General features: G+C 42.1%; 2 protein-coding genes across 6 annotated transcripts in view; both read right to left on the bottom strand.

The window, feature by feature from the left end:
• rhobtb4 (Rho related BTB domain containing 4) overlaps positions 1 to 3,442 on the bottom strand; it is a 41,231-nt gene extending 37,789 nt beyond the window's left edge. The window contains exons 1-3 of one of the 4 annotated variants that reach the window (XM_084552047.1): positions 2,391 to 3,442; positions 1,767 to 2,064; positions 1,563 to 1,694 (exon numbers count right to left, since the gene is read on the bottom strand). The gene's annotated coding sequence lies outside the window, so the exon portion shown is untranslated. Of the gene's footprint in view, positions 1 to 1,562; positions 1,733 to 1,766; positions 2,183 to 2,390 lie in introns of those variants that run through there. The other 3 variants (XM_084552046.1, XM_084552048.1, XM_084552049.1) reach the window with 3 other exon arrangements.
• A 13,026-nt stretch (positions 3,443 to 16,468) lies between these two features.
• wdr54 (WD repeat domain 54) lies at positions 16,469 to 20,845 on the bottom strand. Of its 2 annotated transcripts, XM_084551824.1 has the most exons (10): positions 20,392 to 20,845; positions 19,911 to 20,191; positions 19,583 to 19,645; positions 19,326 to 19,392; positions 18,798 to 18,854; positions 18,584 to 18,711; positions 18,295 to 18,395; positions 17,845 to 18,007; positions 17,657 to 17,731; positions 16,469 to 17,554 (listed from the first exon to the last, which is right to left on the bottom strand). In XM_084551824.1, exons 2-10 carry the CDS (start codon positions 20,133 to 20,135, stop codon positions 17,423 to 17,425), a joined length of 1,011 nt encoding a protein of 336 aa, XP_084407950.1. In that variant the 5' UTR covers positions 20,136 to 20,191; positions 20,392 to 20,845; the 3' UTR covers positions 16,469 to 17,422. The 2 variants fall into 2 exon arrangements, with proteins under 2 accessions (XP_084407950.1, XP_084407951.1); XM_084551825.1 differs by having other exon boundaries at positions 19,911 to 20,845.
• Between the last annotated feature and the right edge of the window lie 1,654 nt (positions 20,846 to 22,499).

Below are 22,499 nucleotides of genomic sequence, written 5' to 3'. Positions count from 1 at the left end.
GTAAGAGAAGAAGACACTGTTGTACGCTGACTGTGAGTCTCTGTTATATGTTTTTCCTGCGCGTGAATGCCTGTGCCTACGTCCAAGGATGTGTGTGTTTCTCTTTTCGAGGGTCACTTTAGTGCTTTAATAAATACAACTATCCATCCTCACGGGCAGATGCATGCAAACTGCCCGTACGCACATCTCACAGCCCCCTGTCATTCTGAACACAGCTGAGGGGAGGTGTGGGCTCTCGGTATGTGTGTGTTTCTGCGTGTCAGCATGCGTGTGCATGTGTGTGGGATATTGCTCAGCTCACACAAAGACACTGCTTCTTATACGACTCCCAGCTGCGTGGACTTGGCCCACTAGTCGGCCATCCGGCAGCCAAGAATGTTTGGTGTGCAACCCTACTGGAAAGCCCCTGTTACCCACCCACACACACACACACACATACACACACTTCCAGCCCCCTCGAAGAGAACCTACTCCTCAGAGCAGGGCTGACAGAGGGACAGGCCTCACCCCAATGGAAGAATGGTTCAAATTCCACAGCTGATAGAAAAACACAGGGGAGTGGGTTAGAGCGGAGGAACTGATGTCAACTCTGTCAGACCATCCCCACACCCACCATCTTCTCTATGCTTACAGAGAAAAGGGAACAAAAACATTGGGAAATAAGAGACTCATGTGGGTATCGTTAGTGTGGTTGATAACAGGCTGTTGTCAGAGATACCAAGTTTCCTTCCGTGCTTTGGTCAGTAACTGCAGGGACCACCGTTTGCTTCTATAGACACAGAGTGACTGCATTCCCCAGCTATGCATTCAAGCTGGACTCACTCATCCAGGCTGCAGGTGGTCAAGATATCGCATACTTGTATTTAGCCAAACTGTGTGAACTGAAGCCAACTAAGATGTAGCTCATGGGCAGCTTTTTTTTTTCATATTCCCACAGACAAACTTGAAAGAGTGTGATGTTGAAATGAGGTTCAGATTGTTGCAATTTAAGGATGTTGGCGTCATTGCCTCAAAACAACATCATATCAGCAGCATGTTGGAGTATTTCAACTTAATATCTCTACACCCTGCAAGGAAGGAGTGCGTAAGCATTACAGACTGACTGTGCAGAGTTGCAATTAAAAAAAAAAGAAAAAAGAAGCAGAAGTCACATGCACTTTTATCTTTTATCTTGTGCTGAGTTTGTCTTGTCTCCAAGTTGTTTTTATAAACTTTCATTTTAATCTGGTCTCAAAATTTAAATTATTTATATATATATATATATATATATATATATATATATATATATATATATATATATTATTATTATTTATTTTTTTTTAATTTAACAAGCGTTACAGATATTGCCCAATGTTCTCTTAGATACTTCAAGGCACCAGCTGAAAAAAAATGCTTGACTTAAATTATGGAGCAGAAGTTTAAAAAGCAAGTTCAGCCTAGAGGTTTGATGATGTGTGCATAACAGTTTACAACCCAAACTCACTGAACCATTATGCAACCCTGCTTGTTTTTTTACATCAGAATTCTGTGCACGTAGTATGCGTAACAATACCGGTTCCTACCTTTTAAAGACATTCACTTCTGTACTCGGTTCAGATCTTTTTTCCCCCCACTTTCAGTTCACACCTCTCCGCTGCTCTTTTTCCATTCACTTTACTCTGGCCAGCGCTCGTCTCTCGCTTCTCCCCATTAAACTGCAAGGCACAAACAAATGCGATCATTTCAGAGCATTCCTCTGGATGACAACATCTAATCACAACTCACACGTTTTAAACGCTTGCTCCCGTCTCAGCGCGGACTCGTAAGTCCTCAAATTATCGGCTTCGTTTCGTGTTTGGTGAAGATCTGCCAGAGCTGACAGAAGAAAAATACTCCCGACTGTTGTAGCCGAGAGACGCCAGGAGGAATGTAATTACGCGAAGACTGCTGCATATTGCAAAACCTTTGGACAAGCTCTGGTCTGCAGACCCCCGGCTATTGTGCTCTGGGATCTGTCTGGGGTAGTTGTCCGCCTGTGGTCCTGATGCGAGTTTTTTCCACGTCCCTTTGTTGTTTCTGTCACACCTACAAGGAGGGGAGCACATGGAGGAGGGGAGCCTTGCCTCGACTTTCTTTTGTCTGGCTGCTTTTACGCAGGACTACTCCTCATCGTGGCTGGATGAGTTTCTTTTCTCTTAAATATCGATACAGACTTTACATCGAAGATGCACGAGAGCTCATTTGTATAAACTCTTATGCATTTCATCCTCATCACATCGTATCTGATATAATCTTGAATCATTTAAATTTGTTCGGGCTAATTCTCCTGTAAAAACAAAATGCATATTCTACAACAACAGTCACTTTGCCATTTTTTTTTACCCGCACCCTTGCTTTTACCCAAGTCTCACCAAATTTCTCTCCAGAAGTTTAGAGTCCTCGCTGGGGAGTGGGCTGACGGTGCGGTCTCTGTCTCTCTCTCTCTCTCTCTCTATCTCTCTTCTCTCCTCCCCTCTCTGTCCCTCGCTGTCTCTCTCCCAAGCGGTGGCAGGACCCAGTATATGTTTCACTCCAGACCATCCTTCGCGGACTGCACGCCAGCGCCTATCAACGAGCGCAGTGACGACAGGCTCCCTGCCAGTCCCAGTGCCACACCCATCCATTCATAAAGCTGAGCGAGTGCCAGCCTCCCTGGGCTGCGCAGGGTGGGAAGGTAGCAAAACATCCACTGTGAGCATTTAGGCAGTGATGGCATGGATATTCTTTTTGGAGCCTCATACTGATCGTCTCATATGTCTGCATCCATGGTGAACTCATTTCAGTACTCTGATGTTGACTGTAGTGTTTTCATTTGTCTCAGTAGTCATTTTTTGGCAAAGATGGAAACTTAATCAATGTTTTTTCAGATATTCACATACACCGATCAGCCACAACATTAAAACCACTGACAGGAGAAGTGAATAACATTGACCATCTTGTGACAATACAATGTTCATTCATTCATTCATTCATCTTCTGTAACCACTTGTCCTGTGAAGGGTCGTGGGGGGAGCCTATCCCAGCTCTCATCAGGCGAGGGGCGGGGTACACCCTGGACAGGTCGCCAGTCTATCACAGGGCTGACAATACAGTGTTCTGCTGGGAAACTTTTGGACCTGGCATTCATGTGGATGTTACGTAGACATGTACCACTCACCTAGACCAGACCAGTCACCCCCACCCCATGGCAATGACACTCCTTGATGGCAGCAGCTTGCAGCCTGACACAGGCACACACACAAAAACAATTTAGGAATTAAACAAAAAACAACACAAGGCGTTGACCTGGCTTGGATCAAGTATCTGTGGGATGCACTGGAACAAGCCTGAACCACAGAGGTCTCTCCCCTCAACCCATAGGACCCAAAGGCCCCCACTAACGACATTCTGTTGCCAGACACCACAAGACGCCCTCAGAAGGCCCATGTCCTTTCTCAGAACTGTTTTGGAGGCACAAGGGAGACCTAGACAGTATTAGGAAGGTGGTCATAATGTTATGCCTGATTGGTGTATAGCTGCATCTCAAATGGTGAACATCAGTACTCTGATGTTGACTGTTCGACTTATCTCAAACGTATCGGTTTTTATTTTTGGCAAAGATGGCAATGTATTCAGTGTTTTTCCAGGTATTTGTGCAAACATCTGTCTTCAGTATTTGTAAACCTGCAGCCCGTCAGCCTGTAGCTAACAAAGACCACACCTTAACTGATGCAAGGGAGTGTAGATAACTGAAACGTCCTGATGAAATTGACAGAGGGATGAAAGTGGTCTTAGGGACGGGACGAGAGGCTTCGGAAGGAAGGGATTAGAGTGGTCGGAGGGATGAGATGGATGAGGTCAAATCCAAAAATGGAAGAGGATTTTCAGGTGCAGAGAAACACAGATTAAGGAGATGAATTGGGAGGGGGGCAGACTAAAAGATTGCGGTCAGACTCACCTTTATAAGGAAATAGGAGTATGCGTGGCATAATAACTAATTATTGCTTGTTTTCTTACTGTTTAAACTGCTCTAAGTTCCCCCTGCAACCTTGAAAATGTGGCCAATATATAATTTCCATTGCTGGTTATTTAGTTTAAGTAAAACTTGATAGATCAAATTCGAGGAACTTAGGCTTTACTGCTGAATCAGCCGTTTAATACTACTAAAAATATAACACAAAGCAAATCTGCTTGCTTGATTTCCTTTTTATATTTTCAGATGTTTAAAGAGTCAGTTCTTCATTTGATATGAGGAACGTCTTGCAGCAGCTCTTTTCGTTTTGTTACAGTGTCAGTATAGTACAGTATAACATGTGAAGCTGATCCAGGTTGTGCTCATAATTTCTGAGTGTACAGTACTAATCTTTGTTATGTTTAGTATTTATAATTGGGAGATGTAACAGTCATGTTTTAATTTGGTCTTTATTAAAACTGGGTTCTTCCAGGAGTTTTTTTCCAACAGTGCATATTGGGATGTCTGCTAATATGCTTGCATGATTTATTTCTTTACAAACTTAATTTAATAGAGATGTCTCATTAGTAAAAAGGCCTCAAGTCAAATCAACATGCTAATACAATGTAAAAAGTCTGTTCCTCCTTTTTCAGTTGGACTCACTACTGACATGTCCAACGACAAGGTTGCATAACATTGCACAGTTCTCAGTGTGCATATAGTTGAAAGCATTGTTAAGCAGTTGTTTTTATCCTTGCCACAACCCGCCCTGTTCATCCTGAAACTATTCGGGTGGATGTTTAAGTCTAGGGAGGATGTGGCCATTGTTACGTACACAAAAAACTGTGAAGTGATTGCATTCCAATATAAGAGTCCTGCACTAAACCCCACTTCATGACTGTTATAATGTTCAAGTTATGTTGAAACAATGTAAGGAAGGTGGTATTTCAACTGCACGATCGTTTTGAAGGCTGTCGTTTGTGGCGCTGTTAACCTGGATTGAATTAAAACACAAAAGTGTTTCGTTATTTAGCTGAGCCCACTGACTGAAATGGGATTGTCAAAATAATAGAAACACGTGTGGGTACAACACAGTATACTTTAATAGTACTACAAACCACAGCCTCCGAAATGAAGACATTATTTGACGATAAATTGCTTCGAACAATCCACATCTATGACGTTAGAGCCTTCTAATCCAGCAACTTTAAACAACCCGCTGGATATGCTAAACAACACATTCTTTGGGTCCTTTAAAAGGAAGGATTTCTTCAGTTGTTGCATACCAACTGATTCTAAAGTATTCAATTTTTGCTTAGAAAGCCCAGAAGGTTTCCAAGACCAGAATCCCCCCAAAAACAGTTTAATTCAGTCTTCAGTAAAGCTTTTCAACACCCATCTTCATCAGCATTTCTTTTTAAAAAATGCTGTTCTCTGTGTATAGATGTTGAACTTGGCAAAAGTATAAATGTCAGACAACTGAGGGGCTGTGAGAGGCCCACTGTCTTTTGCAGATTCCCCAAAACTCCTGCTCAGCCAGGCATTCGAGGAACTCATTGTCCTAAGAAGGGAACGGAGGGACCTGCCCAGACTTGCTCCTACCTCAGCATGCAAGCAAGTCCTAGGCAACCATCCTCCAGTTTGAAGCCAGCAGGCATGGGACACATCACACGTACCGTGATGCACACACATGCAAGTCCAAACCAGTGTTGGAACATTATGCTGTAGCAATGGATACTGCTACTGTGCATTCTAAAAAGGACTCATCGTTTCTATACTAACATTCAATGTTCTGCTGACACAGAGCATGATACACAGGGTATCATATGATGGTGTGGTGTCCCATGACTGCTCTTGTTAGGCTTGTTTTCTCCTATTTTTCTCATGGCTTGCCCAGGTGTGCTAAACCTTTATTTCAAAGTGTCGTGTGCAGCTCTTTTCCTTTGCCAGTGGCCTCTGCTGTCGCACTATTGATGCAGCCTCGTGGGCACAATGGGGGCATAATAGGGGTCTGTGTCCTGAGGGGGCAAACTGCTGACCCCAGGCGTGAGAATAGCATGCATCAGCTTGATTTCTACAAACACAGTAGACCAATGCTTATACACAAAGAAAAAGATGATCTTTGTCCCCCTCAAATCAATTTCACTCAGTAACGATGTACCTCCACTACAGCAAATCAGGAGGCACAAAAGCCTTTGACACCAGTCATCAGATAGCCACAATGACATCTAAGTTTTTGTGCAGACTGACCGCAACGAACCTCTCTTTGCCTCAGAGCCTCTGCTTTTCTTCTCCCTGATCCCTCGGACAAAGCAGTGTTATAGAGCTACCAATTGAGCTTGAACAATTGCTAACAAAAGAGGCACGGACTTGGTGACTCCTGCCCTCTTGCCAACTGTACCACATTCTTGACAGTGTGGTGTGACCGTAGTTTGGTATCATTTACATCTATGGACAGAAAGGATGTCACAACTTGACCTTGTGCCCCAGTTATTAATCTGTAGTCATGAAAAAAGGTGATTCCAAAATGTTTGGCGATTTTAGGAGTATTTTTGTTAACTTGTCAGTTATGCTGCATGTTTTGGATCTTATATTTGCTCAAAAACTAAAAATAATCTGTAATTGTGGAAGACACAAATATTGTATGCACCTTTCTCCAAATGATTCTGGTAAGGCACTAGACTGCTGTGTATGACTCATCTGAAGGTCCCTAGTCTGATTTTGGTTAGCTGGAAAAATCCCTTCCCCCCAAATTCTACAGTACCTTCCATGTCTTTTGTATTACTTCTTGTACTGGTACAACATGCTTTTAGGGATGTTTATTCTGCTATTTGTTCTTATAACATTTGTTTTCTGTTTTCACGATCTTAAATGGCAGGTATTTCAAGTATATTGAGCTTTTTATATACCACTTCATGCATCTGGTCAGGCTGATGCAGCCAGTCAGAGCAGAGCCAACCATGTGTCTAAGCTAATTCTGTTTGACCCCTCCTGTCCTACTTGTGCATGTGTTGTCCATATGCGTTGTGCTTTGTTCATGTGAATACGATTAGAGGCCTCAAAAAGGCACGAATTTGTGTCATTCTTTACGATGACTGAGGAGCCAGGTGTCACTTTGTCATTCTGCACAAAGATCAGAGAGACAATGACAGAACCCCTACCATTAGTTAATCCCTCACTCTCTCCCCTCATTCGTCCACCTCCATCAGAGGGTGCCATCCAGTCCTGGACTAGTACACATCCAGTTTTGGGCACCTGGCCTCCTTAGGCTGCACTCCGGTCTGAACTGCGTCCCTCCAGCGCGTCATTTAGCTGCTATGAATAGACTCGGGCGTATGCTCAGTGCTGTCAGCTGGGCATTGGCACGTGTGGCTCATGTCAGCACGGCTGCAGCGCAATGCTCCTCGGTGGCGTCACTGCGCTGACAGCACATTTGGGTCGCCATGGAAACAGGGATGAGCACAACTACCTCTGCCCTGACATCCATTGGCTGTATTTTCAGGACAAATTATCATCTCTTTCCTTCTCTCGATCTCTTCCCGTCTTGATTTCCCCATCTGTTTCTCCTGTTCTTTCTTTCCTTCTTTTGTATGTCTCGCCATGTCCCTTGTTTACTCAAGTTATGACGCTCAAGAGGGAACTGGAGATTTGCCGTTCTATCCAGGGGGTCTTTCATTTATGAGTTTTGTAAGTCTTTGTAATTCTTGTTCTCTTTACTCTAATTAAGAATTGCAGGAAGTGATCATATGTGTATTTGTGCAAAGTCTGGGCTTTTAATTTTCCTTTGAATATTGTGGGAATGTGTATGTGTGTGTGTGTAATGGTTTCCCCACCTGTGAGTCAATGGTGTAAGAGGAGCTTCTCTAGGTCTTCCATGCACATGGGGACCGTCACGTCTCTCTTCTCCTCTGTCCGTCTCTCATGGCCAAACTTCTCTCTCGTTTCCTCTTGGTCCATTCGCAGAGGCATGCGGTGAGGGAATGATTGACCCTAAAGTAGGGGTGTGTGGGTCACTGCACTGTGCACTAAAAGTTTCCTCAGGATAAATGAGCAGATTGCAGTGTTTGCACTTTCGCTCCATTTACCAACTTGAGTTTAATCACATATCATTTACTTTGTCCCGGCTGTCAGGCAGGACAACAGATCGTTGGCAGGAACAGGTACTAAGTTAATAATCAATATTAAAGACGGGAGTTACTCATGATCTGCACTCTCTTCCTGGTTGTGTTTTTTTGGATTTAACGTCCTGACACTGGTTCCTGCTTTGAGAGTTAAGCTGTCTGTTGTCCAAGCGTTTTCACTTTGTGTTGAAACTCTAGGCTGTTTACAGCAACAAACTGAAGCAGAGTGCAAATGTTCAAAATAAAATAAAAAAATGAGAGAGTATCTCATAGCTAATGTGTGCATACTGATACATGATACTCTGGCACTCACTCATAAGTGGAGTACTTTACAGTTTATCATGTCTGGATGGATGGATAGGTCAAGTTTATGTCCACTGAGTTTAGCAGAAGAGCTGACACTAAAAAGTCAGTTTGAATTCAAGTCACTGAGATGTGGTGTTTATGGGTCATCATCTGTATAAGGTTATGAAATATGTGGGCACATAATTAATGTGTGTGTATTTGTGGTTCAGGCTCATGCTATTACTGATACTGAGTGATAGAACAGCTGGGGAATGTGTTGTGTAAGAGGGTCAGTAGTAGTGGGACACTCAGATTCAGTATATGAACTAACTGCTGAATCTTTGTTGTATTATAACATCATAACAGTTTGTCTTCACAAAGCAGAATACTGCCTTGATCAATGTGAAACTTGCACACACCTGACAAAAGTGTGTTCATTGGTCAAGTGTGTGCATAAGCTTAACTGTTAACCCTTAGTTGAAATACAGCAGATCCCACCTTATGAATTATCCCTCTGTCTTATATACTATACTATAATATACTAGTTATATACTACCACTGAAAATACTTTAAAATAACCAAAAGCAGACCTTTTGGCCTGTTGGGACTGATTTGATTTAAATGATTGTTTGTCTTTATATCTAGTATACTATGTGACCTATGCATACACCAGTCCGTTAAAGTGCTGCAAGTAAACAAGCTGCCATTTCTGCAGTGGTGTCTCCCCTCAGTATCCTTTCCTAAAGACTGTACAATTATATACATTTACCACATTTACTTTTTAGGTATCATTACTTTCTACAACTATTGCTGCCTTCAAATGGCGTAGTGTTTACCGTCTACACAAGAAGAGTCCATCTGAATGGACCCCTCATGTGGAATTCAAAACCTCCTAACTGGAAATTTGATGAGGTCCAAGGTCAGAGTCGTGACATGTTTACTGATGTTTTCAGAAATGACAGAAGTGGATGGTAAATCAAAATATATCAGTTTAGTTGAATATAGTTTCTTTGTAGTTTTATAACATGTATAAGTATAATACCATGGCCACATTTTTTTTGTTTTGACGTTACATTTCCTGCATTGGGTTATCTCGTTGTTAGCTTGCTAACTGTTGCTTCAGTGGCTTCTAGGTATCAACAGTTGCCTAACAGCGGTCTTCCCCTGACTTATGGTTGGTGTTACCATTTGAATGCCAAGCATTTTGTGTGCATGACTTCATGTGTTGAAACCGCTAGAGTTCCACTTGAACGTGACATATGACTAGGAAATCAGTAAGGGCCTGTGCAGTTCTCAGCTGCTCCAACAGTGGTGGCAAACTTAAACTTTGGAGAAAAAAATCAAAACATAATGCGAAATACACAACATTACTTCATAAAGGGTGGCCCTGTCTGAGACCATGCACGATTCCCTGGGTGTCCAGTGTACCAAGATGTCTGCCAGAAGTGGATTAAGAATATGAACAGAAACAGCACAGTGGGTTACGACTAACAGTAATCATAAGATCATGACCAGCACGACTAGCATAAAACTAGAAAACAGGTAATGTCAGCTAAGTTAACACTGTTTAGCAAGCTAATAATAGCAATAATAATTATATCTAAAAAAACATGAATTTGTATATTTTTCTAATGTGACAGCTGCATTATAATTAAATGCAGCTCTTAATTATGATAACTTGCTAGTACAGTAGCTTCAGTATAGTACTTCATAATTTTAAGCATGTTCCTCATTTTCTCTATTCCCTATTAAGTTGTAACAGATGTCTCTTGAATATGTCAAATTTAGACAATGTTAAAATTTATGTCAATTAGTTACCTTCATCAGTAACAGGACCAGTACCTGACCTGGACGGCAGATTCGTTTATGGAGTCTTTACAGTGTGAGTTGGGTTTTGTCCATGGCTGCCAATGACAACTAGGGTGTGTGCAATGAGACGATGATAAAAAGTCTTTTTCATTTTGACGAACAGTCTCATAAAGTCATGTTTTGTTCTCCTCAAAGGATGTATCGCTGACTTGCATTCATATTCTGAAGAAGTAAACCTAGCACTTACCCTAAGCATGACGCAAATCTACATTACATTAGACTTACATCAGATTTTCAATCTCAGATGTAAGGGTTTGCATAATGGGAAGATGCTGTTTGTTCTGAAGGAGAGGCAGATCCCCACAAAGTGATTGTGTGACAGATTTCCAACATGAGTAATACAAGTACACACACACTACTACGCCTATCCGTTCATCAGATAAAACCAAAACAAACCTGGTGTTTGGAAATGTTTGCGTGTTTTGAATTCAGGCTGTGCCGTGAAGACGCCCATTCATTTCTTTCATATTAACCCTATTAGCAGGCTCACTGACAGAGCACAATGACAAGGGTTGCCAGGATATTGCTGTTATTATTGCCGTGACTCTATTTAGAGACCCAATAACTCTCTCACCCACACAGCAGAGGTAATGAGAGGGGTGTTTATGTGAAAAGGAGTCGTTTCAAATTAAAAGTAAGCAAATTTGATCATTTTTATAAAATAAATGTCCAAAATTGAACAGCTTTGAGACCGCAGTTTGTTAGCTTTGCCAGTATAACCCAGTGTAAGCACATGAACATTAAAATAATGCACGTACAGCCACACACTGGGACACTGATTCAAATCTGTGGCAAGACTGACTTTATTAGGAAGACTGTCTGAGAAATGAGCCGATCATAGTTTGAGCGGTGCCATCTGCACATATGGCCACATACACACATCGACATAAACACACACACACTCTAGCATCAGCAAACTAACGTCAGACAAGCTAAACAATGCGCAGTGCTAGGCAACCGTACCATCCAAGTGCAGATGGCAGGGTCTGATCATGTTTATTTTACTCTAATCTAATGCATTTAAGTCCCATTGGTTATCCATGCCCTCTAAATGACGTTACTGGGGATATGCAAGACATGCGAGTCTATGTGTGTGTGTTTGAGAGAAAGAGGGAGCATGTGGAGAGGTCAGGAAAGACCTACTAATGGTGCCTGTGTAATGGACTATACCTAACTGGCCAGTGTCTGCTTAACAGTGCTCACTTTCCATTATTCAAGAACTTAACAGGACCTTATATGGTGGTGTGAGCGGAGGCCTCTCCAGCAATGCCTTTGGGATGTAACAGTAAAATACCAGATAAAATAATAAACTTGCCACCTCCAGCAGTGCCATGCTTCCACGTCTGACTCTGTCTGTCTCTCCTCAGCGTTCTCCAGGTCTTGTCTGGAAATTTTGACTTACAAATAGATAGTAAAACTCTCTCCTGGTTATCCTCTCCTCAGTATTTCCACTTGTACATGGCTAAAATAGCTGACCACATCACTTGAGATGAAGATTTAAGTAGTTTAATACATGATTTATCTTAGCAGTGCACTGTAGTGCATTGATTGGAGAAAGGCATTAGAGAAAAAGCATTAGCCTCTCTAATGCATGGACAGAGTTGATGAATGGACTGTGTCTTTTTAGATAATAATATATCTAGGTTTCTGCATGTGTATTTTTAGGAAATAAACAGGGATTCCCCAAAGGACTCTGCGCTCTCTCATCATGTAAGACCATCCATTCATTTTCTGTAACCGCTTGCCCTCTTGAGGGCCGTAGGGGGGTGAAGCTTATCCAAGCTGTCACTGGGCGAGAGGCGGGGTACACCCTGGACAGGTCACTAGTCCATCACAGGGCTAACACAGAGGCAGACAACTCAGACCATCACTCACATCTATTGCCAATTTAGAATCACCAATTAACCTAACAAATCGTTGTTTAATCTTTTGTAAAGCACCTTGGTTCACCTGTGGGTCGTTGTAAGGTGCTATATAAATAAAGTACATTTACATTTTACACATTTTGACAAGCATGTCTTTGGACAGTGGGAGGAAGCCGGAGTACTTGGAGAGAACCCACGCAGACACAGGGAGAACACAGAAAGGCCCTAGTTGGCCAATGGATTTGAACTCTTGTGAGGCATCAGTGCTAACCACCACACCGCTGTGCCGCCCCATGTAAGATCAATTAGACACAATTGCAAGTGATGACAAAGCAGTACTTAGGAGTGATGTCATGCACTGTAATTTAGAGTCCATTATAAGGTTTGATGTGTGACCCACTGTGCCAAATGGCAATGCTGATCTCAAGTCAACAGGATGCACAGAGAATCATTTAAACATACCACAACTAATTTTAAATACAGTGAGTCAGTTGTTACTGGATGTGCAGACATTTTCCTCAAATCAGAGGCTCACATAGACAGGAAGGGTGGATTGTCCTTGCATGTCTTGTCTGAGTGGCTTTCCGTGACACGGCCTGGTAATGCACAGAAGATGTGTTTACAGAAGCGACCAGTCCAGATTTACAGATCTACCCAACCGCACTAGTCTGTTTCTCAGTCTTTTGTCATTATTTGCATACTGTATCATCCAAGTTGATTCTCCAGACACTCCACATTCCATTTATCGCAGTCACCTTGATATGTTCAGAGTTACACATCCTTTCTCTCTTCTACCTAACTTGTTTCACTTGTCCTACCACTTCAGTCGCACGTCGAGTCACAACATCAGCCATTTCTTTATATGGGATGGACATCATTAGTGGTACCAGCAGATGAGGATTAATAAATTAATCTGTGCATCAGTGCAGCCTGGATAATGTTTTGAAAAGGTTTCAGTACCAGTGCCAATACTGTATGAGCACCAAATCTTAAAAACTTCTCAATACTCAATATTTTTAAGAACAAATATGAACTAAATGTCCAAATTACATCCGCGTTTTTTCTCGACAAAAAAAGTCATGTCAAAACTCTTTACATTGACTAAAAATGGCCTTAAATTAGCACAATAAATGTTTAAAGAAGCTAAATTAGTGTGGAAATGGATGCCTTGCAAGGCAGCCTAAACCCGGGCGGATGCTGGGCCTTGCATTCGGTAGGAGGACAGCAGCACAGCTCCAAGTGAATGTTGCTCATAATTCCTGGATTATGACTCGGATGATACAGTATGCAAGCAGCTGTTTGCTAACAAGCTTCATTCATTCAGTCATCTTCTGTAAGGGTCGCGGGGGGGGGGGGGGGCTGGAGCCTATACCAGCTGTCATCAGTCTATCGCAGGGCTAACACAGAGAGACAGACAACCATTCACACTCACATGCACACCTATGGCCAATTTAGAATCACCAATGAACCTAACGAGCATGTCTTTGGACAGCGGGAGGAAGCCGGAGTACCTGAAGAGAACCCACGCAGACACAGGGAGAACATGCAAACACACAGAAAGGCCCCAGTCAGCCCATGGATTCAAACCCAGAACCTTCTTGCTGTGAGGCATCAGCGCTAACCACCACGCCACTAACAAGCTTACCACATCAATTTAAAACTTGATGATATGCCAATTAGGTTTTCAGAACTTGTTGAAACTTCTCGACTCACCTGGAGGAGGTTTAAGTAAGAACGTTTCTCATACAGGATAAGAAAACAACAATATGAATCTCTCCGAGCATTCAGCGCCAGCTTTTGGTGTTCGTACAATACAGTGCCAGCATTTCAGTGCTACAAAGATATTTCCGTCGGTGCTCAAAATAAACTGAAATTCAAAACCCAGGCCTACGCCAGTATGTAACATAAACTGTGTAGTTATTAGTGTTGCAGATAAAATCAGTCTTATTTGATACTGCATTAGTTCCAGCCATAGTATTTAGTGAGTTTGTCAGACCCCTACAAATAAATTAAATTCACCAATTCCTCTAAGTACACTTCAAGGTTCAAGGTTCATTTATTAATAAATAAATAAGCTACTACAATGCGCCCTTTTAAATTGCCCCTTGGGGACAAATAAAGTGCTTTGAATTGAATTTATTGTCATGCAGAACAAGTTGACAGACAAACGAAATTTGTGTTCAAGGTACTTGGCAAGTAGGTTATCATGAGCATCTTTTCTGTGGATTTAGACTGACCTGGGTGCTCCTATCCCCTCATCTAATCCCCCACTGACTGGGTAATGTTGAGATCAAGGCTCTGTGGGGGCCATACCATCTGGTGCATGACTCCTGAATAATGATGGATTTTTCAATAGGCTGAACAAATTTGGGACTGATCAGAGTTTGTCATGAGGATACTGTGTGATGGATAAGAATGGGGCTAATGACCTGATTGTGGTTTGCGTCTGCTTTTGTCTGTCATTCTCTGAACGTCTGTCAGTCATCACTAGCAGTTCTTCCAGTCTGTCAGTTTTCATTGCATACCTCCTTCCACTTTCAGTGTGTTTAAAATGGAAGAGCTATTTATACAGCATGCCTGTGGTAGCTGGTTTCCTGATTGCTTCCCTCATCAGAGAGCTGGTCTGTCTGTCTGTGGCAGAAAGCTAGAGGGGCTTTAGGTCCCTCATCCTTCCCCGGTGAGGCTCTATCCCAGGAGGCTTAGTGACACAGGCCGAGGCAGCTGCACCCAGCCTGGATGGGCGAGGGATAAATTGTCGTTTCTCCACCAGAATAATAAAGGAACACACAAACAAACAGATTCAAAAATATTCATGCTGCGGGACTCACACAAATATGTACCACACCTGCAAACCCATAAGGCCATGACTGTCCTTGATGGATAAACCTGTATTGGGGCAGGACAATCCAGGCTTGGTCGAAACCAACAGACAGTTTGGGCAGTGCACTGAACAAACTTGTCTTGTTGGTTATTTATTAAAAAGAACATGACACCCAAGAAATACAGTAAGTATTTTCTCTGTCATTATTAAGGTGACACATTGAGGCCTTTCACTGAAGGCCCTACTGAACTATCGTTGTCTCGTCACTCTCGTTAATAAAAGATTTCAACCCAGGGAATATGAGCATGAATGAAACCAAATACCACTGATACTTACATGCATGTACATTTTTTGCATACATTCACACCCATGTCTGAAAACAGTTCATGTTGAGGTCTGATCTACCCCAACACTGTGTGCTCAGCTGTGTGTAACACTGAGCACACAGTGCAAACTATTGACAAGTAGTGTGGCAGTACACAGCATGAGTGGCCCTCGGGCTGTGTACGGGACTAGAGTGACACAGAACTATTGACTGGGTTAACAAGGAAATAACTGCTATTGTTTCTCCATGTCTCCGTGTTTTTCAGAAAAAAAAAAATGATGCCTTATCTAACCCTGCCCTTTCCTTTTAAGGCACTTTTCCTTCACTCTGAACCTTCTGCCCTCTCTCAGTTCTCTGTTTATATCATGTAACGCTTTTGACCAACCTTTTCCTCCCTCTGCGCTGTTCCACTGAGTTATGTAATCTCAGCGTCCATGTCATTTGGGTCCTCATATTGACAGTTCAGTCCTTCACTGTCCCTCTCCAGCCAATGCAGTTACCCACCCCACTCCAGGACACTGGGAAGTATGACATATTACATACTGAAAATGATTGATTCCATTAAAGACTGTGTGTTTGAGTCACTCTGGTGCATGTTTACACTTCACAATCGACACGGCCAAATCATCAATGTGGCTGTCAGTTGGTACCTAACGAATTTAACTTACATAACACTTCGTGTGTGTGGGTTCAAAACAGTCTTGTCAGCTGATGTTATGTGACCAGTGTTGACTGCAAACCAGAAGAGACGAGAACTGAGGGATTTAATACATGCTTAGCCCCAGACTGACAAACAGCACACACAATTCCTCGCTGACCTGATTCTTCTTATCTTGTCACGATAAGGTGGGATTATGATACCTGGTTGCCTGATGTGAACTAAAAATGCGCATGTGACCTGTGACACACAAGATCTTTACAATACCAATACAGCTGAGCTGGCAAGATTTATTTTCAGCAAAAGCCAGTGCCTGCACATTCTGAAATCCTAGAAAACAATATCTCCTTGACCTTTGTGAAGTTTCGTATTGCATTGGTGTTCACAGTGGATAAGTGTGACATAAAAGGTTTCGTCAGTAATGACCTTTCTATTTACACATGTCATTTTCAAGGAGACAGACCTTTATAGTTCTAATACAATATATAAAAAGAAATAAAACTATGAAATTATAAATAAAACATTGAAATCTGTCTCATATGCATGTGTATATTTATAATGAAACTTATACACCGATCAGACACAACATTATAACCACCTGCCTAACATTGTGTAGGTCTCCCTTGTGCCTCCAAAACAGTTGTGACTCATCAGAGAATAGACATGGGCCTTCTGAGGGTGTCCTGTGGTGAGTGGCAACAGAATGTTGTTAGCGGGGTCCTATGGGTTGAGGGGAGGGGCCTCTGTGGATCAGGCTTGTTCCAGTGCATACCACGGATACTTGATCAATTCGGGATCTAGTGAATTTGGAGACCAGGTCAACACCTTGTGCTGTTTCTCGTGTTTTTTTCGTTCCTAAACCGTTTTTGTGTGTGTGCCTGTGTCAGGCTGCATCCTGCTGGGGATGGCTGCTGCCATCAAGGAGTGTCATTGCTATGGGTGGGGGTGCCTGGTCTGGTCTAGGTGGGTGGCACATGTCTAAGTAACATCCATACGAATGCCAGGTATTGTCACAAGATGGTCACTGTTATTTATTTCTTGTGTCAGTGGTTTTAATGTTGTGCATGATCGGTATGTTCACACCAAGACAGATATTATGACATGAAAAAGTGATGTGCTCATATCCACTGGTTGACATAACTAGAGGCCTGTGATCGACACACAGTCACAATATGAACTCTGGTGGCTCTCCACTGTCATTGCATTGTTAAAAATATTTACCCCACAGCCCCATCTACTGTTGCATTTGTGGCATTAAAACAACAGCTTTCTTTACAAAATGTTTATTGGTGTACTTGTTTGAAACAATAATTATAAAGTAAAAATTACCTTATTTAAAGTTACATCCACATGAATTTTTACTTAATATAATATGTACAGGAACTTTAAACGCTTATATACGAATGTTGTTCTAACCTTCATAGATACAGACAGAAACACTGTGAAATGTTTCTTATGTTCAATATATCAAATATACTCAGATCAATATAACAAATTCAAATATATATACGCTAATCCTCAGAGAAGTTCTACGACTGTACGTAGCGGATAATCTCACTCAGATCGTAGCCTGTCACTGCAAAAGCATAACCATCGCCATCACAGAACCTGGCGCCACAGATTTGAGTATCCGTCACACACTCATTATGCAAATGGGCAACCTAAAATGGAGGAAAAACACACAGTCAGGGTCTGATTGAGAGTAAGAGATGAATTAACTTATTAAACTTTGCCGTTTTGATTCTGGCTCCATGTTCTGTTACCTCCACACTGTTGGTCTCTGGGGTCATAGTCAGGTGCCACACCCTGACTAGAGAGTCCTCACCGGCAGACAGAAGCTAAAGCACACAATCAGATCCTCACACATCAAATAGTATGAAAAAAAAAATATGCCAAATAGCGAGGTAAGCAATAAAAACATGTCTTTCTTATACCGGTTTACGTAACTCACCATTCCAGAAAAAGGAGCAATGTCCAGTGAGTATATCCAGCGTGCATGAGCGTTGACCTCAGCATGCAGAATTCCTGTCACTGCCTCATAGAGACGGATCTGGCCCGTGCCGTAGCCTGCCACTACGGTTCCTTTCCACAGCTTGACAGATGAGCAGGTCATACTGTGAGTAGAGACGAACAGGGCAGATCAATGCCATTAGGGAATTAACAGGAATGAAAATAGATATTAGATTAAGGAAGGAAATGGAAAAAGGAAAAGGAAAAAAAAAAACAGGGCAGGACAGGACAGTGGAAAAGACCATAAATTACACAAGTACAACAAAGTATTAAGGAAGAGCGATAGAAAATGAGTTAGTGATAACAAAGCTTCAGTATTAGTTAGCTTTATTTTAGCTCAGTTAAATACTATACACAAAAAACTATACTGCAATCTACCTACTCAACCTACTCAAAACCATGGATCTTGTTGAGAAGCTGAAATTCCTCCCCAGACTTCCACACACACAGGTTGCCCCCATCATCTGCAGTGACCAGGTTAGCTATGCACTCCTGAAGGGATGGAGACAGCCACAGAGTGAAAGGGATTATATAATTCACACAATTGTTGAAGTTCCTAGAAGTATTACATAAAGTAATCACTTATTCATGTTGTCTGGAAAGGTGTGAGCTATCCTTTATCAACAAAGGTTCAGACAGAAAGACGGCAGAAAATGCACAAACATGTAAACACGTCACACCTGGCTGCCCGAACACTCTGAGGCCATATCAGTGACGGACTCCTTGTGCTCCTCCAGGACCTCAGACAGGGTGATATTGCTTCCTTTGCTGGGAACATCAAACACTAGAATTGCACCAGATGATACACCTAGAGAAGGAAAAAATGGACAAGTAGACTTGAAGAGTTTTGTGCTTTTAAATATTATACATACTGCACACAGTACATGTACTCACCCACACATATGTAATTCTCCCATACTGCCGATATCCCTCGAGCAAACACTGCCTGTTCTGAGACAGAAACAAGTTCTGTGAATGCAACAGATTTCACATAATAGTCTAGATCAATAACCATCCCTCTGATTTAAATTCTGAATATGCAATTTATGATCATGTGTATACATGTGCGAGCTGACAAAACTTAACAGTATTTATGAGTATGATGTCTCCACTGCCATTTTGATCATGTAGATTTAATAATGGAAGTGCAGATGCCCTGAAAGCAGTTTATTTGATTATACTAATGAGTACCTCCCACTAGTGTTATTAATTATGCTTGTGTTATGAGGATGTATTATCAACTGCACTGACACATTTCCAGGACTTGTGTCCAATGCCATTGTCACACAATAATTACATCACACCGCATGACACCTTATTATTCTGCATCATATAGTAGATTTAATCATTTCAGTGTTTTCATAATAACAAGTGAGACATGTCCATCTCTGGGTGAGTGCCACAGTTTATATTTATGTTCACCTGTAGGTGTTTCCGGAGTATCCAGAGCATGCCAGTACACCATGATGGAGCCATCGGATTCGTACATCTAAAACAATGAATTTATATGAGGTAAAAAGGCTGCAAAAACACTTATACAAGATTAATAGTTGTCTTATGCAGTGGTACAGATTCAGTGCAGACTCCTGCACAATAATGATATGCACCACAGTTGCTATACAGTACTTCCTCCAAATGTGACTGCAACAGCCAGCAGAGAGGAGCAAGCAAACACTCACCTGGATGCCCTTCTGGGAGGTCACCACCAGAAGATCACGAGAGGGGAGAACACAGAATGCAGCCTATTATGAGGAAATGAACGATTATTTTTATGATCCAGGCGAATGCATATACAGAAGACCAGAGTAAAAGACAAAATCAAACAATGATATTGTTTTTGCACTGTTCTCCAAGTCACTGGACTGGCTTACTAATATTAAAACTGTTTAACAACACTAATCTCCATGTAAGAGAACAGTGTAGGATCAGCATGTATGATGTGATAGACTGAATTTAAGTTGTCTTTTCCACACTAGGGCAAGAAACATGATCAAACACCACCACCACCTGCATGATGAGCGACGTGCTTGTGGCGACATTCGGCTCCTTGGACTGCAGCTGACGGTGTGAGTAGTTCACCCCGTCCCAGGACGCGCTGACCATGTTGACCACGTTAGCATGGACCACCGTGAAGTATGTGAGGCGCCTCGGGGCGATCCGCAGCACGCTGAGGTTGTTGTACAGCGCCGATGCGCTGTTTTTTATCTGGATGCTCGTTTCCTTGTGATACATCTTGCAGCCTTCTTCTACTGACGGTGTGTTGAACGGGTGTGTGATCTGGCGTCAGTCTAAAATCAGAAACAACACGTAGCTACAATTAGATTAGCAACGTATACAAAGCCACTGCCTGCCCATGAGCCGGTCGTTATTTCTCAGCAAAGGAGGACGCTAAATACTTTACATTAGCAACAAGCTAGGTATGTTAGCGAGAAGCCCAACTAAGACTTCAATTGGAAAGCGTTACTTTTGTGTGACATATTCCACATACCTTCCTTTGGATCACATTAAAACTGTCTCCATATCCATTGGTGTTGTTGCGATCGTTTATTATAAAGGAAGTTAATGTGAACGAAGCACTTTTCTGGCTACTAGCAACAGGATTACCAGCGAGTCCTCCACAGCCACACGCAGCGTACCTCTACGTAATACGGCATCTTTGCGTGGTTGGTTGCTTAGCAACCACCGGCCATAAGGAGGAGAGGACACAACGACTACTGAGAAGAATACTTAGCGGCACTAAGTGAGTATTAAAAAGTATTTTATAGACGACGTTGTTGCGCTAGATTGGTGACATAGTTTTCCATCCTAACTGTTCATTATGAGCTACCTAAAGCTGATAGACGTAGCCTACAGCTTACAACCTTCCCCACGCTTCATACAGTCAGTCATACATGCTGGTAACATTTGCACAGATTCTTACTTCCGGGATTAATAACTTAAAACACAAGCGACGACCCTTTCCTAGTACGTAGTACGAAACAGACAACAAGCTCCAACACAATTCTCATCCAATCGAGTCGAGCCGAATCCTGAGCTGGGTAAACAACATTGGTCTCTATGCGCAGTGGTGTCACCATAATCACAACACACATGAAGCCCCTGCTACTTATCCTGCAATACTCAGCTTGGATATAATATATGATACATATAAAGAAAATATTAATTTTGACTAATTTTAATGGGAATATTCACTGAGAGAATCACTCCACACTCTCATTAGCTCCTGTTGGTCACACAAACAATAAACAACTTTTTCTCAATAATTCCGGAAGTAAGCAGTGAGCAATATGTCCTAAACTGAGTGTCATAGTATAAAACGCAGAAGCTTCTTAATGTGGGATTTTGGTGACACTACAATAAATATTTGTGAAGTCAAAGAATATTTCTGTAACATATTTGTTTGGCGTTACACTTTGTAGACGGTCCCTGTACACTGTTTTTTTCACAAGACAGAAGATAGCATGATAACTCAAACCCACTGATTTTGTTTAAGTGCAAGACAGCGAAATGCAGTTAGCAAATAACCAGAAGTGCAAGAGCAGTAAGTATAGAGTCTGTACATATGTACAGATATAGGAGGACCCTAATGTAAAGACTGACAGTTAATTTGCCTGCCCCCTTAAAATGGTTATTAAAAATACTTTTTGTGATTTTTGTCTATATTCCTAATTTATGATGATACAGAGTTAAGTGTGGGTCTATCCAACAGAGTACAGGTTTGTCATACTCCATCAATACATCAGTATGTTTTTTTGTTTCTTATTATTTGTGTTTAATATCTCACACCAGCCTTTGAACCAAGATGCCCCGCACTGCAGCCAAGTCAAAAACTGCCCATGAGACCCCACCTCCAGTACAGGAGGAGGAATTGGAAAACATTATCCCTGACTCAACTAAAGAGCAGTGGCCAGATGTATTGGAGGCACATGAGGTAGTGGGGGAATTCATGGAAGACCTGACGAACAACGTCATGAAAGGCTGTTCAAAGGTGGACATTGACAGACAGGTAAAACTGAAAAGGCACATCGGCTTTTTATTATGATTTCAGTTCATTGTTACCGTTCGTCTTGCTGCCATCCATACACATGTAGAATATAAAATACATGATGTTGCCTGTCTTTGCCATTAAGCTAATACCTTACACAACATCCTGGGTCAAGAGCTTCATCATACAGACTCTAGAGCGCCAAATCGTTTATCAAGATGAAGGGCCAGAGGAATTATCTAAAACAGAAGACTCAGAGCCTATGCCAGCAGCACCAGATGCCTGGGCTCAAGGATGTGTGCCTGTTGTAAATACTTGCCTTGGACCTCATATCACCCCACAACAGGTACTTTTAGTATGTCTCTAATACAAGTCTTCTTTCTGTATTGCATATGTTTTCATTTATTTGTATTACTCTCCACATTATAGCTATAATTTCTCTGTATCCACTTCCAACAGCTGGCTGAGGCTGACGTGGGCCAGATCTCAGAAACAGAAACAGAACCAAGAGTCAGTGAGCAGTGCAATGGTGAGACCCAAACAAAGAGCTCTCCAGAGCAACCTAAAAAAGAAGGAAGTCCCAGGAAGCCTGTCAGTGGCACGCACTGTGA

The sequence above is a fragment of the Chelon labrosus genome, assembly GCF_963514085.1.
Source record: "Chelon labrosus genome assembly, chromosome: 9".
Classification (NCBI taxonomy): Eukaryota; Metazoa; Chordata; class Actinopteri; order Mugiliformes; family Mugilidae; genus Chelon; species Chelon labrosus.
The sequence above is the reverse complement of the archived record's forward strand: the minus strand, read 5'-3'. Positions and strand labels throughout refer to the sequence as shown.